A 17,298-nucleotide genomic window follows, 5' to 3' on the forward strand; every position below is an offset into this window, starting at 1 on the left:
ATACCCATCAGGGACTGGCTGGCCCCCGTGTCTAACTCCATTGATACTGGGATGCCATTGAGGAGCACTTTCATCATTATCGGTGGCGTCCTGGTGTATGAACTGTATATGTGCTCCACATGAACTCGCTGAACTTCAGCTTCCAGCGATTTCCCCCAGCGTTCATTTCTGCAATTTCTGCAGGTATTTTGCTCATCTCTGCAAACTCCGGCTGAATGTGTGCCTCCATGCCTCCAGCATGAGTTGCGGTTTGAAACAAAAGGTCCCTTGCCAGTCGATCGTCCCTGACTGCCCCTGTTATTGTCCTTAAGTGCACCATTAACAGGTGTTGATGGCCCCATTACTGGCCGCATTGTGCCTTGCAATGGCGTGAATCGCTGTTCAGCTTGCCATTGTCTCTGTCGAACTCCCCCTCTGGGTTCGACTACATGTTGGGGCATGCCTGACTGCCCTTGTCTGCCTGGAGAACTGTGTGCTGCTTTAACAATGTTGAATCTCTGTCCCAACCACTCCTTAACACAGTACCTCTCGTCTGTTCTGCTAGTGGCCATGCTCACGTGGTTTAAATCCCAGTTTCTTGTCACCATTGATACGTCCTTACTATACAGTATAAATGCACACGGGGCCCATGCTTGAGAGAAGGTCAGTCTGTGACCTGTCCTTTATTCCTTAGCACTCAAGTGATGAAGGTGGGTGGAGTTTTCTCTTTTATACCTGAAGGTCCAGGTTAGGAGTGTCTCCCACCTGGTGGTCAGTGTTCTCACGGTGTACAACTTAGTTCAGTTTATACATGGGTTACAATGCTGGTTGAATAGATGACAGAAACGTATAAAATTCTGACGGGTTTAGACAGGTTCGATGCAAGAAGAATGTTCCCGATGTTGGGGAAGTCCAGAACCAGGGGTCACAGTATAAGGATAAGGGATAAGCCATTTAGGACTGAGATGAGGAGAAACATCTTCACTCAGAGAGTTGTTAACCTGTGGAATTCCCTGCCACAGAGAGTTGTTGATGCCAGTGCATTGGATATATTCAAGAGGGAGTTAGATATGGCCCTTACGGCTAAAGGGATCGAGGGGGTATGGAGAGAAAGCGGGAGAGGGGTACTGAGGGAATGATCAGCCATGATCTTATTGAATGGTGGTGCAGGCTCGAGGGCCGAATGGCGGCCTCCTGGGCTGTGCCCGTTCTGTGACCATTGTGAGCAGGATTGGAGCTGCAGCAATAGCAGTCACAGAGGTCGTTTGGCTTTGGTTTGTGGGGCTCGTTAGACCCGGCGAGCAAGAGCAAGACTCCAAGGGCCCAGGATGTCCTGTTTCATCCCATTTCCAGGGAGACACCACAAAATGTTTGCAGTCCGGCTGACTCCCAGTGGTACTGCGAAATCCCTGCCACATTTGAGTTTGTGTGTGTGTGTGTGTGTGTGTGTGTCTTGGCACATGTGCGTGAATTCTTTTAACGTGGGCTGGCCGGTGCACACCAGCCACAACACGGATTTAACGGAACAAGGTCTTGGTCCAGTGGCAAGGGTTACCCAAGACTAGAGGGGAACAGGCTCTGCCGCATGTGCCAAGACACACACACACACACACACACACACACAAACTCAAATGTGGCAGGGATTTCGCAGTACCACTGGGAGTCAGCCGGACTGCAAACATTTTGTGGTGTCTCCCTGGAAATGGGATGAAACAGGACATCCTGGGCCCTTGGAGTCTTGCTCAACACAATCTCCCCTCCCCCAACCCCCATCACAGCAACACACCCACTAGGGTAAGAAGCTCAACTGCAAAGGTCTCTGGCTTGCTCGCCGGGTCTAACGAGCCCCACAAACCAAAGCCAAACGACCTCTGTGACTGCTATTGCTGCCACCGCAAGCTCCAATCTCTCCTGCTCACAATGTGCTGGGGCCTTCAACAACTGAAGGCATGCAGCACAGAACCACAGAACGGGCACAGCCCAGGAGGCCGCCATTCGGCCCCTCGAGCCCGCGACGGCTCTCTGCAAGGGCACCTCAGCCAGTCCCACTCCCCCCGCCCTCTCCCCGGAGCCCGGTACATCTCCCTCCTTCAGGGATGTATCCAATTCCCCTTCTGAAAGCCACGATTGAGTCTGCCTCCCCCACCCTCTCAGGCAGCGCAGTCCACATCCTAAACACTCGCTGCGCCTTATTTGTTGTCTCCCTTTAGAGAGCTGGGGACATGCTTGACCTTTGCTTGGCAATGGCCGGCATGACCCAGAGTGAGGCTCCCATCACACTCCTGATCTGAGCGTGGAAGATGCTGGAAAGACTTGGACAGTCGGCTGAGCTGCTTCCTGTCATTGCCTTGGCCGATGGTCCTGGTGTTGATGTAGTTGGTCAGTTCGTGGTCAGTTATTGGTCAGTTACGACTCAGTTAGTGGTCAGATAGTGATCAGTTAGTGGTCAGTTATTGGTCAGTTATGACTCAGTTAGTGGTCAGTTAGTGATCAGTTAGTGATCAGTTAGTGGTCAGTTAGTGATCAGTTATTGGTCAGTTATTGGTCAGTTATGACTCAGTTAGTGGTCAGTTAGTGATCAGTTAGTGGTCAGTAATTGGTCAGTTACGACTCAGTTAGTGGTCAGTTAGTGCTCAGTTAGTGGTCAGTTATTGGTCAGTTACCGTTCAGTTAGTGGTCAGTTATTGGTCAGTTACCGCTCAGTTAGTGGTCAGTTACCGCTCAGTTAGTTGTCAGTTATTGGTCAGTTACTGCTCAGTTAGCGGTCAGTTACCGCTCAGTTAGTGGTCAGTTATTGGTCAGTTACTGCTCAGTTACCGCTCAGTTAGTGGGCAGTTAGTGGTCAGTTACTGCTCAGTTAGTGGTCAGTTATTGGTCTAACCCAGGTATATGGAGACCAGAACTGTGCACGGTGCTCCAAGTGTGGTCTAACCCAGGTATATGGAGACCAGAACTGTGCACGGTGCTCCAAGTGTGGTCTAACCCAGGTATATGGAGACCAGAACTGTGCACGGTGCTTCCAGTTAATTTCCATTGCACACCGTGCATTCAGTGATCCGGTCAGATCTCACACCGCCCCGCTTTGCAATAAATGTCCAAAACGCGATGAATAAATGTGTACGGCGCGGTGTGAACACGGAAGAGCCACGTTACATCACACACTTTAAAAGATGTCAACTTTTAATCTTAAAAATAAACGAAAATAACTTTAGCATCGACAACAGGTGACGTTCTAAACTGCTTCCCGATTTAACGATTACGTTTGGGCACAGAAAAGGGTTAGTGGGAGACAGATGTTCCAGTCGCCAGTGATTGAGGATCGATCGGTTTGTGCTTTACCGGCGGGTGGGTCCATCCTGACAACATTCAGCGGTTCAGAGTCGAGAGCCGCTGATTCGGGCGGTGAGTTAATGACGCTTTGTGCCCGGAGTCTCTCTGCTACCAATGCACAATCTGGTGCCGGCGGATTTGGCTGCAGTAGGTGTACAGGAAAGTCAGCAAGACCAGCAGCGCCGAGATTGCGGCGATGGCGGACAGCGTGTACCAGATGAGCCCTGTGGCGGTGGCGGACACGGCCCGGCGTCTGCGAAACGGGTCGAGGACCCGCAGGTGAAAGGAGGCGGCGAGTCTGTTGTCGACGAAGCATTTGTAGGCGCCCCGGTCGGATAGCTGGGCGCCGGTGATGGTATAGGTCGCGCCGCCGGTGGCTTGGTCCAGCCAGTGCGAGCCTCCCGGCGGGCTGGAGAGATCGGCCGTGCCGTTCCTCTGCCACGACACCGGGCTGTAGAGCGAGGCCTGGGGGCAGCGGAAAGTCACGTTGCCTCGGATGTTGACCAGGTAGGTCTCGAACAGCAGCACCCGCGAGTCGTTGAGAGACACGAACTGGCGGCCGGGCAGCTCCAGTCGGTACAGCTCTGCGCCCGGCGCGGCGCAGGGGACGCGGCAGGGCTCCAGGGCTAGCTCGGGACCCCTGGGGGGCAGCTTCTGTCCCTTCGGCAGCGCCGCCAGCCCGCAGGGGACATCCCGGGCGCCCGCCGAGCGCAGGTAGCAGAAACCCAGCCGGCGCCTCTCGCCCGGCGCACCGCACCGGTTGCAGTGCTCCCAACTATTCCACAGCGTGAACATCTCCAGCCTCCGGCCGCCCAGCTCCAGCCGGCGGCTGGCCAAGGCCGGCCTCTTGCCCGACACGTGCAACTGCCCGCTGTCCTGGAAGTCGGCCTCGTAGTAAGCCAGCGTCTTGTCGCCGGCTCTGCACAGGTACACGCCCGAGTCGCGCACCGCGGGCGAGGCCACCCGCAGGTTGGTGCCGCGCAGCTCGCAGCGCCAACGCAGGTCCTGCCCAGCTGCGCCCGCCTCTGCGTCCGCCCCGGCGCCCGCCACCGTCACCGCCCGGGACCCCGGCTCCGAGCTGCTGGAGTACGTCCAGCTGACGCCTCCGCTCTGTCCCGGCGGCGCGTTGGGACACAGCAAGGTGGCCGGATTGCGGGTGACCAAGGGGATCTGACACGGGCGGTAAGGCAGGCAAGGGATTGCGCCTCCTGCGCAAGTCGCCGGCGCCCGGCTCAGTAACAGCGCCACCGTCACAGCGGGCCACAGTCCCAACATAGTGCAGACCACCCCACCCCCGACTCCGCGATCACCGCCCACCCTACTCTCGCCCAGATGTTCCCCCAACTCCTCCCCAGGGTTTGGTGATCTCACAGCTCGCCCCTTGTCCTGTAACCAAAATAGAACGGCCAGCGCCGTCACCCCGGACACAGCAGCGATCTGACAATGCTGAGAGCGGCGGCTCCACAGTGGACTTTCACTGAAGGGTCCACACCCAATGGCACTGGGAAAGTGACAGATTAAACTGAGCCATTCCAAACCCTTCCTTTAACATCACTGCCAGCAGAGTGTGCATTTCAATACACATTTGTACGAATTAATATTAATGCCAAATGAGGTCCGGTGTTTGAACTCAGACCAGGGGCAAAATTAATCAGTGATTATATTTAGATAAACTGCTACCCAGGAGTAACTTACAGGCTGGGATCTAATCGAGGGGTTCGGGGGGTTTATATATAGAATAAAAGATACCCGGGAGTGAGTTACAGGCTGCAATCTAATCGAGGGGTTTGGGAGGTTGAGATATAGAATAACAAATATCGGGAGTGAATTACAGGCTGGAATCTAATTGAGGGGTTCGGGGGGGGGGTTATATATAGAATAACAGATACCTGGGAGTGAGTTACAGGCTGGAATCTCATCGAGGGGTTCGGGGGGTTTATATATCAAATAACAAATACCCAAGAGTGAGTTACAGGCTGGAATCTAATCGAGGGGTTCGGGGGGTTTATATATAGAATAACAGATACCGGGAGTGAGTAAAGGCTGGAATCTAATCGAAGGGTTCGTGGGTTTATATATAGAAGAACAGATACCTGGGAGTGAGTTACAGGCTGCAATCTAATCGAGGGGTTTGGGGATTTATATAAAGAATAACAGATACCTGGAAGTGAGTTACAGGCTGGAATCTAATCGAGTGGTTCGGGGGGGGGTTTATATATGGAATAACAGATACCCGGGAGTGAGTTAGGGCTGGAATCTAATCGAGGGGTTCTGGGGTTTATATATAGAATAACAGATACCTGGGAGTGAGTTACTGGTTGGAATCTAATCGAGGGGTTTGGGGGGTTTATATATAAAATAACAGATACCCGGGAGTGAGTTACAGGCTGGAATCTAATCGAGGGGTTCGGGAGGGGGGGTTATATACAGAATAACAGATACCAGGGAGTGAGTTACAGGCTGGAATCTAATCGAGGGGTTCGGGGGGGATTATATATAGAATAACAGATACCTGGGAGTGAGTTACAGGCTGGAATCTAATCGAGGTGTTCGGGGGGTTTATATAGAGAATAGCAGATACCCGGGAGTGAGTTACAGGCTGGAATCTAATCGGGGGGTTCGGGGGATGTACATGAAGAATAACAGATACCCGGGAGTGAGTTACAGGCTGGAATCTAACCGAGGGGTTCGGGAGGGGGGGTTATATATAGAATAACAGATACCCGGGAGTGAGTTACAGGCTGGAATCTCATTGAGGCGTTCAGGGGGTTTATATTTAGAATAACAAATACCCAGGAGTGAGTTACAGGCTGGAATCTAATCGAGGGGTTTGGGGGGGTTTAAATATAGAATAACAGATACCCAGGAGTGAGTTACAGGCTGGAATCTAATCGAGAGGTTCGGGGGTTTATATATAGAATAACAGGTACCCGGGAGTGAGTTACGGGCTGGAATCTAATCGAGGGGTTTGGGGGCTTTATATATAGAATAACAGATACCCGGGAGTGAGTTACAGGCTGGCATCTAATCGAGGAGTTCGGGGGGGTTATATATAGAATAACAGATACTGGGAGTGAGTTACAGGCTGGAATCTAATCGAGGGGTTCGGGAGGGGGGGTTATATATAGAATAACAGATACCAGGAGTGGGTTACAGGCTGGAATCTCATCGAGGGGTTCAGAGGGTTTTTATATAGAATAACAGGTACCCGGGAGTGAGTTACAGGTTGGAATCTAATCGAGGAGTTCAGGTGGTTTATATATAAAATAACAGATACCCAGGAGTGAGTTACAGGCTGGAATCTAATCGAGGGGTTCGGGGGATTTATATAAAGAATAACAGATACCCAGGAGTGAGTTACAGGCTGCAATCCAATCGAGGGGTTCGGGGGATTTATATAAAGAATAACAAATACCCGGGAGTGAGTTACAGGCTGGAATCTCATCGAGGGGTTCGGGGGGTTTATATATCGAATAACAAATACCCCGGAGTGAGTTACAGGCTGGAATCTAATCGAGGAGTTCGCGGTGTTTATATATAAAATAACAGATACCCGGGAGTGAGTTACAGGCTGGAACCTAATCGAGGTGTTCGGGGGGTTTATATATAGAATAACAGATACCCGGGAGTGAGTTGCTAGCTGAAATCTAATCAAGGGGTTCGGGGGGTTTATATATCGAATAACGGATACCTGGGAGTGAGTTACAGGCTGGAATCTAATCGAGGGGTTCGGGGGCTTTATTTTTAGAATAACAGATACCCGGGAGTGAGTTACAGGCTGGAATCTAGTCGAGGGGTTAGTGGGGGTTTATATATAGAATAACAGATACCCGGGAGTGAGTTAAGGTTGGCATCTAATCGAGAGGTTCGGGGGGTTTATATATAGAATAACAGATACCCGAGAGTGAGTTACAGGCTGAATCTAATCGAGGGGTTCGGGAGGGGGGGGTAATATATAGAATAACAGATACCGGGATTGAGTTACAGGCTGGAATATAATCGAGGGGTTCGAGAGGGGGGGGTTATATACAGAATAACAGGTACCCGGGAGTGAGTTACAGGTTGGAATCTAATCGAGGAGTTCAGTGGATTTATATATAAAATAACAGATACCCAGGAGTGAGTTACAGGCTGGAATCTAATCGGGGGGTTTGGGAGGGGTTTTATATATAGAATAGCAGATACCCGGGAGTGAGTTACAGGCTGGTATCTAATCGAGGAACTCACGGGGTTTATATATAAAGTAACAGATACCCGGGAGTGAGTTACAGGCTGGAATCTAATTGAGGGGTTCGGGGGATTTATGTAAAGAATAACAGATACCCGGGAGTGAGTTACAGGCTGGAATCTAATCGAGGGGTTCGGGAGGTGGGGTTATATATAGAATAACTGATACCCGGGAGTGAGTTACAGGCTGGAATCTAATCGAGGGGTTCGGGCGGGTTTATATATAGAATAACAGATGCCGGGAGTGAGTTACAGGCTGGTATCTAATCGAGGAGTTCGGGGGGTTTATATATAAAATAACAGATACCCGGGAGTGAGTTACAGGCTGGAACCTAATCGAGGGGTTCGGGGGTTTATATATAGAATAACAGATACCAGGGAGTGAGTTACAGGCAGGAATCTAATCGAGGGGTTCGGTGGGGGGGGTTTATATAGAGAATAACAGATACCTGGGCGTGAGTTACAGGCTGCAATCTAATCGAGGTGTTCGGGGGGTTTATATATAGAATAACAGATACCCGGGAGTGTGTTACAGGCTGGAATCTAATCGAGGGGTTTGGGAGGTGGTTTTTATATAGAATAGCAGATACCTGGGAGTGAGTTACAGGCTGCAATCTAATCGAGGTGTTCGGGGGGTTTATATATAGAATAACAGATACCTGGGAGTGTGTTACAGGCTGGAATCTAATTGAGGGGTTTGGGAGGGGGTTTATATATAGAATAGCAGATACCCGGGAGTGAGTTACGGCTGGAATCTAATCGAAGGGTTCGTTGGTTTATATATAGAATAACAGATATCAGTGAGTGAGTTACAGGCTGCAATCTAATCAAGGGGTTTGGGGGATTTATATAAAGAATAACAGATACCCGGGAGTGAGTTACAGGCTGGAATCTAATCGAGGGGTTCGGGGGGGGTTTATATATGGAATAACAGATACCGGGAGTGAGTTACAGGCTGGAATCTAATCGAGGGGTTCGGGAGGGGGGGTTATATATAGAATAACAGATACCGGGAGTGAGTTACAGGCTGGAATCTAATCGAGGGGTTCGGGAGGGGGGGTTATATATAGAATAACAGATACCAGGAGTGAGTTACAGGCTGGAATCTAATCGAGAGGTTCGGGGGATTTATATAAAGAATAACAGATACCCAGGAGTGAGTTACAGGCTGCAATCTAATCGAGAGTTTCGGGGGATTTATATAAAGATTAACAAATACCCGGGAGTGAGTTACAGGTTGGAATCTCATCGAGGGGTTCGGGGCGTTTATATATCGAATAACAAATACCCAGGAGTGAGTTACAGGCTGGAATCTAATCGAGGAGTTCACGGTGTTTATATATAAAATAACAGATACCCGGGAGTGAGTTACAGGCTGGAACCTAATCGAGGGGTTTGGGGGGTTTATATATAGAATAACAGATACCCGGGAGTGAGTTACAGGCTGGAATCTAATCGAGGGGTTCAGGGGGGTTTATATATGGAATAACGGATACCCAGGAGTGAGTTAGAGCTGGAATCTAATCGAGGTGTTCGGGGGGGGGGGGGGGGGGGGGGTTTATATATAGAATAGCAGATACCCGGGAGTGAGTTAAGGCTGGAATCTAATCGAGGGGTTCTGAGGTTTATATATAGAATAACAGATACCCAGGAGTGAGTTACAGGTTGGAATCTAATCGAGGGGTTCGGGGGATGTATATAAAGAATAACAGATACCCGGGAGTGAGTTACATGCTGGAATCTAACCGAGGGGTTCGGGACGGGGGGTTATATATAGAATAACAGATACCCGGGAGTGAGTTCCAGGTTGGAATCTCATTGAGGGGTTCGGGGGGTTTGTATATCGAATAACAGATACCCGGGAGTGAGTTGCAGGCTGAAATCTAATCGAAGGGTTCGGGGGGGTCTATATATCGAATAACGGATACCCGGGAGTGAGTTACAGGCTGGAATCTAATCGAGGGGTTCGGGGGCTTTATATTTAGAATAACAGATACCCGGGAGTGAGTTACAGGCTGGAATCTAATCGAGGGGTTCGGGGCGGGTTTATATATAGAATAACAGATACCCGGGAGTGAGTTAAGGTTGGCATCTAATCGAGGGGTTCGGGGGGGTTATATATAGAATAACAGATACCCGAGAGTGAGTTACAGGCTGAATCTAATCGAGGGGTTCGGGAGGGGGGGTTATATATAGAATAACAGATATCGGGATTGAGTTACAGGTTGGAATATAATCGAGGGGTTCGAGAGGGGGGGTTATATACAGAATAACACATACCGGGAGTGGGTTACAGGCTGGAATCTCATCGAGGGGTTCAGGGGGTTTATATATAGAATAACAGGTACCCGGGAGTGAGTTACAGGTTGGAATCTAATCGAGGAGTTCAGTGGGTTTATATATAAAATAACAGATACCCGGGAGTGAGTTACAGGCTGGAATCTAATCGGGGGGTTGGGGGGGGGTTTAGATATATAATAACAGATACCGGGAGTGAGTTACAGGCTGGAATCTAATCGAGGAATTCGCGGGGTTTATATATAAAATAACAGATACCCGGGAGTGAGTTACAGGCTGGAACCTAATCGAGGGGTTCGGGGGGTTTATATATAGAATAACAGATACCCGGGAATGAGTTACAGGCTGGAATCTAATTGAGGGGTTCGGGAGGTGGGTTTATATATAGAATAACTGATACCCGGGAGTGAGTTACAGGCTGGAATCTAATCGAGGGGTTCGGGCGGGTTTATATATAGAATAACAGATACCGGGAGTGAGTTGTAGGCTGGTATTTAATCGAGGAATTCGCGGGGTTTATATATAAAATAACAGATACCCGGGAGTGAGTTACAGGCTGGAATCTAATTGAGGGGTTCGGGGGATTTATGTAAAGAATAACAGATACCCGGGAGTGAGTTACAGGCTGGAACCTAATCGAGGGGTTCGGGGGAGTCTATATATGGAATAACAGATACCCGGGAGTGAGTTACAGGCTGGAATCCAATCGAGGGGTTCGGGGGGTTTATATATGGAATAACGGATACCCAGGAGTGAGTTAGGGCTGGAATCGAATCGAGGTGTTCGGGGTGTTTATATATAGAATAACAGATTCCAGGGAGTGAGTTACAGGCTGGAATCTAATCGAGGGGTTCGGGCGGGTTTATATATAGAATAACAGATGCCGGGAGTGAGTTACAGGCTGGTATCTAATCGAGGAGTTCGGGGGGTTTATATATAAAATAACAGATACCCGGGAGTGAGTTACAGGCTGGAACCTAATCGAGGGGTTCGGGGGTTTATATATAGAATAACAGATACCAGGGAGTGAGTTACAGGCAGGAATCTAATCGAGGGGTTCGGTGGGGGGGGTTTATATAGAGAATAACAGATACCTGGGCGTGAGTTACAGGCTGCAATCTAATCGAGGTGTTCGGGGGGTTTATATATAGAATAACAGATACCCGGGAGTGTGTTACAGGCTGGAATCTAATCGAGGGGTTTGGGAGGTGGTTTTTATATAGAATAGCAGATACCTGGGAGTGAGTTACAGGCTGCAATCTAATCGAGGTGTTCGGGGGGTTTATATATAGAATAACAGATACCTGGGAGTGTGTTACAGGCTGGAATCTAATTGAGGGGTTTGGGAGGGGGTTTATATATAGAATAGCAGATACCCGGGAGTGAGTTACGGCTGGAATCTAATCGAAGGGTTCGTTGGTTTATATATAGAATAACAGATATCAGTGAGTGAGTTACAGGCTGCAATCTAATCAAGGGGTTTGGGGGATTTATATAAATAACAGATACCCGGGAGTGAGTTACAGGCTGGAATCTAATCGAGGGGTTCGGGGGGGGGGTTTATATATGGAATAACAGATACCGGGAGTGAGTTACAGGCTGGAATCTAATCGAGGGGTTCGGGAGGGGGGGTTATATATAGAATAACAGATACCGGGAGTGAGTTACAGGCTGGAATCTAATCGAGGGGTTCGGGAGGGGGGGTTATATATAGAATAACAGATACCAGGAGTGAGTTACAGGCTGGAATCTAATCGAGAGGTTCGGGGGATTTATATAAAGAATAACAGATACCCAGGAGTGAGTTACAGGCTGCAATCTAATCGAGAGGTTCGGGGGATTTATATAAAGATTAACAAATACCCAGGAGTGAGTTACAGGCTGGAATCTAATCGAGGAGTTCACGGTGTTTATATATAAAATAACAGATACCCGGGAGTGAGTTACAGGCTGGAACCTAATCGAGGGGTTTGGGGGGTTTATATATAGAATAACAGATACCCGGGAGTGAGTTACAGGCTGGAATCTAATCGAGGGGTTCAGGGGGGTTTATATATGGAATAACGGATACCCAGGAGTGAGTTAGAGCTGGAATCTAATCGAGGTGTTCGGGGGGGGGGGGGGGGGGGGGTTTATATATAGAATAGCAGATACCCGGGAGTGAGTTAAGGCTGGAATCTAATCGAGGGGTTCTGAGGTTTATATATAGAATAACAGATACCCAGGAGTGAGTTACAGGTTGGAATCTAATCGAGGGGTTCGGGGGATGTATATAAAGAATAACAGATACCCGGGAGTGAGTTACATGCTGGAATCTAACCGAGGGGTTCAGGACGGGGGGTTATATATAGAATAACAGATACCCGGGAGTGAGTTCCAGGTTGGAATCTCATTGAGGGGTTCGGGGGGTTTGTATATCGAATAACAGATACCCGGGAGTGAGTTGCAGGCTGAAATCTAATCGAAGGGTTCGGGGGGGTCTATATATCGAATAACGGATACCCGGGAGTGAGTTACAGGCTGGAATCTAATCGAGGGGTTCGGGGGCTTTATATTTAGAATAACAGATACCCGGGAGTGAGTTACAGGCTGGAATCTAATCGAGGGGTTCGGGGCGGGTTTATATATAGAATAACAGATACCCGGGAGTGAGTTAAGGTTGGCATCTAATCGAGGGGTTCGGGGGGGTTATATATAGAATAACAGATACCCGAGAGTGAGTTACAGGCTGAATCTAATCGAGGGGTTCGGGAGGGGGGGTTATATATAGAATAACAGATATCGGGATTGAGTTACAGGTTGGAATATAATCGAGGGGTTCGAGAGGGGGGGTTATATACAGAATAACACATACCGGGAGTGGGTTACAGGCTGGAATCTCATCGAGGGGTTCAGGGGGTTTATATATAGAATAACAGGTACCCAGGAGTGAGTTACAGGTTGGAATCTAATCGAGGAGTTCAGTGGGTTTATATATAAAATAACAGATACCCGGGAGTGAGTTACAGGCTGGAATCTAATCGGGGGGTTGGGGGGGGTTTAGATATATAATAACAGATACCGGGAGTGAGTTACAGGCTGGAATCTAATCGAGGAATTCGCGGGGTTTATATATAAAATAACAGATACCCGGGAGTGAGTTACAGGCTGGAACCTAATCGAGGGGTTCGGGGGGTTTATATATAGAATAACAGATACCCGGGAATGAGTTACAGGCTGGAATCTAATTGAGGGGTTCGGGAGGTGGGTTTATATATAGAATAACTGATACCCGGGAGTGAGTTACAGGCTGGAATCTAATCGAGGGGTTCGGGCGGGTTTATATATAGAATAACAGATACCGGGAGTGAGTTGTAGGCTGGTATTTAATCGAGGAATTCGCGGGGTTTATATATAAAATAACAGATACCCGGGAGTGAGTTACAGGCTGGAATCTAATTGAGGGGTTCGGGGGATTTATGTAAAGAATAACAGATACCCGGGAGTGAGTTACAGGCTGGAACCTAATCGAGGGGTTCGGGGGAGTCTATATATGGAATAACAGATACCCGGGAGTGAGTTACAGGCTGGAATCCAATCGAGGGGTTCGGGGGGTTTATATATGGAATAACGGATACCCAGGAGTGAGTTAGGGCTGGAATCGAATCGAGGTGTTCGGGGTGTTTATATATAGAATAACAGATTCCAGGGAGTGAGTTACAGGCTGGAATCTAATCGAGGGGTTCGGGCGGGTTTATATATAGAATAACAGATGCCGGGAGTGAGTTACAGGCTGGTATCTAATCGAGGAGTTCGGGGGGTTTATATATAAAATAACAGATACCCGGGAGTGAGTTACAGGCTGGAACCTAATCGAGGGGTTCGGGGGTTTATATATAGAATAACAGATACCAGGGAGTGAGTTACAGGCAGGAATCTAATCGAGGGGTTCGGTGGGGGGGGTTTATATAGAGAATAACAGATACCTGGGCGTGAGTTACAGGCTGCAATCTAATCGAGGTGTTCGGGGGGTTTATATATAGAATAACAGATACCCGGGAGTGTGTTACAGGCTGGAATCTAATCGAGGGGTTTGGGAGGTGGTTTTTATATAGAATAGCAGATACCTGGGAGTGAGTTACAGGCTGCAATCTAATCGAGGTGTTCGGGGGGTTTATATATAGAATAACAGATACCTGGGAGTGTGTTACAGGCTGGAATCTAATTGAGGGGTTTGGGAGGGGGTTTATATATAGAATAGCAGATACCCGGGAGTGAGTTACGGCTGGAATCTAATCGAAGGGTTCGTTGGTTTATATATAGAATAACAGATATCAGTGAGTGAGTTACAGGCTGCAATCTAATCAAGGGGTTTGGGGGATTTATATAAAGAATAACAGATACCCGGGAGTGAGTTACAGGCTGGAATCTAATCGAGGGGTTCGGGGGGGGGTTTATATATGGAATAACAGATACCGGGAGTGAGTTACAGGCTGGAATCTAATCGAGGGGTTCGGGAGGGGGGGTTATATATAGAATAACAGATACCGGGAGTGAGTTACAGGCTGGAATCTAATCGAGGGGTTCGGGAGGGGGGGTTATATATAGAATAACAGATACCAGGAGTGAGTTACAGGCTGGAATCTAATCGAGAGGTTCGGGGGATTTATATAAAGAATAACAGATACCCAGGAGTGAGTTACAGGCTGCAATCTAATCGAGAGGTTCGGGGGATTTATATAAAGATTAACAAATACCCGGGAGTGAGTTACAGGCTGGAATCTCATCGAGGGGTTCGGGGTGTTTATATATCGAATAACAAATACCCAGGAGTGAGTTACAGGCTGGAATCTAATCGAGGAGTTCACGGTGTTTATATATAAAATAACAGATACCCGGGAGTGAGTTACAGGCTGGAACCTAATCGAGGGGTTTGGGGGGTTTATATATAGAATAACAGATACCCGGGAGTGAGTTACAGGCTGGAATCTAATCGAGGGGTTCAGGGGGGTTTATATATGGAATAACGGATACCCAGGAGTGAGTTAGAGCTGGAATCTAATCGAGGTGTTCGGGGGGGGGGGGGGGTTTATATATAGAATAGCAGATACCCGGGAGTGAGTTAAGGCTGGAATCTAATCGAGGGGTTCTGAGGTTTATATATAGAATAACAGATACCCAGGAGTGAGTTACAGGTTGGAATCTAATCGAGGGGTTCGGGGGATGTATATAAAGAATAACAGATACCCGGGAGTGAGTTACAGGCTGGAATCTAACCGAGGGGTTCAGGACGGGGGGTTATATATAGAATAACAGATACCCGGGAGTGAGTTCCAGGTTGGAATCTCATTGAGGGGTTCGGGGGGTTTGTATATCGAATAACAGATACCCGGGAGTGAGTTGCAGGCTGAAATCTAATCGAAGGGTTCGGGGGGGTCTATATATCGAATAACGGATACCCGGGAGTGAGTTACAGGCTGGAATCTAATCGAGGGGTTCGGGGGCTTTATATTTAGAATAACAGATACCCGGGAGTGAGTTACAGGCTGGAATCTAATCGAGGGGTTCGGGGCGTGTTTATATATAGAATAACAGATACCCGGGAGTGAGTTAAGGTTGGCATCTAATCGAGGGGTTCGGGGGGGTTATATATAGAATAACAGATACCCGAGAGTGAGTTACAGGCTGAATCTAATCGAGGGGTTCGGGAGGGGGGGTTATATATAGAATAACAGATATCGGGATTGAGTTACAGGTTGGAATATAATCGAGGGGTTCGAGAGGGGGGGTTATATACAGAATAACACATACCGGGAGTGGGTTACAGGCTGGAATCTCATCGAGGGGTTCAGGGGGTTTATATATAGAATAACAGGTACCCGGGAGTGAGTTACAGGTTGGAATCTAATCGAGGAGTTCAGTGGGTTTATATATAAAATAACAGATACCCGGGAGTGAGTTACAGGCTGGAATCTAATTGAGGGGTTCGGGGGATTTATGTAAAGAATAACAAATACCCGGGAGTGAGTTACAGGCTGGAACCTAATCGAGGGGTTCGGGGGAGTCTATATATGGAATAACAGATACCCGGGAGTGAGTTACAGGCTGGAATCCAATCGAGGGGTTCGGGGGGTTTATATATGGAATAACGGATACCCAGGAGTGAGTTAGGGCTGGAATCGAATCGAGGTGTTCGGGGTGTTTATATATAGAATAACAGATTCCAGGGAGTGAGTTACAGGCTGGAATCTAATCGAGGGGTTTGGGAGGGGGTTTATATATAGAATAGCAGATACCCGGGAGTGAGTTAAGGCTGGAATCTATTCGAGGTGTTCGCGGGGGGGTGGTTTATATATAGAATAGCAGATACCCGGGAGTGAGTTACAGGCTGGAATCTCATTGAGGGATTCGGGGGGTTTATATTTCGAATAACAAATACCCAGGTGTGAGTTACAGGCTGGAATCTAATCGAGGGGTTTGGGGGATTAATATAAAGAATAACAGATACCCGGGAGTGAGTTACAGGCTGGAATCAAATCGAGGGGTTCGGGGGGTTTATATATCGAATAACAGATACCCGGGAGTGAGTTGCAAGCTGAAATCTAATCGAGGGGTTCGGGGGGGTTTATATATCGAATAACGGATACCCGGGAGTGAGTTACGGCTGGAATCTAATCGAGGGGTTCGGGGGCTTTATATTTAGAATAACAGTTACCCGGGAGTGAGTTACAGGCTGGAATCTAATCGAGGGGTTCGGGGGAGGTTTATATATAGAATAACAGATACCCGGGAGTGAGTTAAGGTTGGCATCTAATCGAGGTGTTCGGGGGGGTTATATATAGAATAACAGATACCCGAGAGTGAGTTGCAGTCTGAATCTAATCGAGGGGTTCGGGAGGGGTGGTTATATATAGAATAATAGATACCGGGATTGAGTTACAGGCTGGAATATAATCGAGGGGTTCGAGAGGTGGGGTTATGTACAGAATAACACATACCGGGAGTGGGTTACAGGCTGGAATCTCATCGAGGGGTTCAGGGGGTTTATATCTAGAATAACAGGTACCCGGGAGTGAGTTACAGGCTGGAATCTAATCGAGGGGTTTGGGGGGTTTATATATAGAATAACAGATACCCCGGGAGTGAGTTACAGGTTGGAATCTAATCGAGGAGTTCAGTGGGTTTATATATAAAATAACAGATAGCGGGAGTGAGTTACAGGCTGGAATCTAATCGAGGGGTTTGGGGGGTTTATATATCGAATAACAAATACCCAGGAGTGAGTTGCAGGCTGGAATCTAATCGGGGGGTTGTGGAGGGTTTATATATAGAATAACAGATACTGGGAGTGAGTTACAGGCTGGAATCTAATCGAGGAATTCGCGGGGTTTATATATAAAATAACAGATACCCGGGAGTGAGTTACAGGCTGCAATCTAATCGACGTATTCGGGGGGTTGAAATATAGAATAACAGATACCCGGG

The 17,298-nt window shown here is 48.3% G+C and overlaps 1 protein-coding gene across 1 annotated transcript; it reads right to left on the minus strand.

The window, feature by feature from the left end:
* Positions 1-3,240: 3,240 nt before the first annotated feature.
* LOC139249329 (protein FAM187B-like) lies at positions 3,241-4,584 on the minus strand. The gene has a single exon (XM_070872308.1). The coding sequence runs from the start codon at positions 4,582-4,584 to the stop codon at positions 3,418-3,420; it is 1,167 nt and encodes a 388-aa protein (XP_070728409.1). The 3' UTR covers positions 3,241-3,417.
* Between the last annotated feature and the right edge of the window lie 12,714 nt (positions 4,585-17,298).

Source organism: Pristiophorus japonicus, unplaced genomic scaffold (genome assembly GCF_044704955.1).
Source record: "Pristiophorus japonicus isolate sPriJap1 unplaced genomic scaffold, sPriJap1.hap1 HAP1_SCAFFOLD_304, whole genome shotgun sequence".
NCBI classification, from domain to species: Eukaryota; Metazoa; Chordata; class Chondrichthyes; family Pristiophoridae; genus Pristiophorus; species Pristiophorus japonicus.

Coding starts and splice junctions, on each gene's coding strand:
- LOC139249329 (XM_070872308.1), bottom strand. CDS start 4,584: ATGTTGGGACTGTGGCCCGCTGTGACGGTGGCGCTGTTACTGAGCCGG.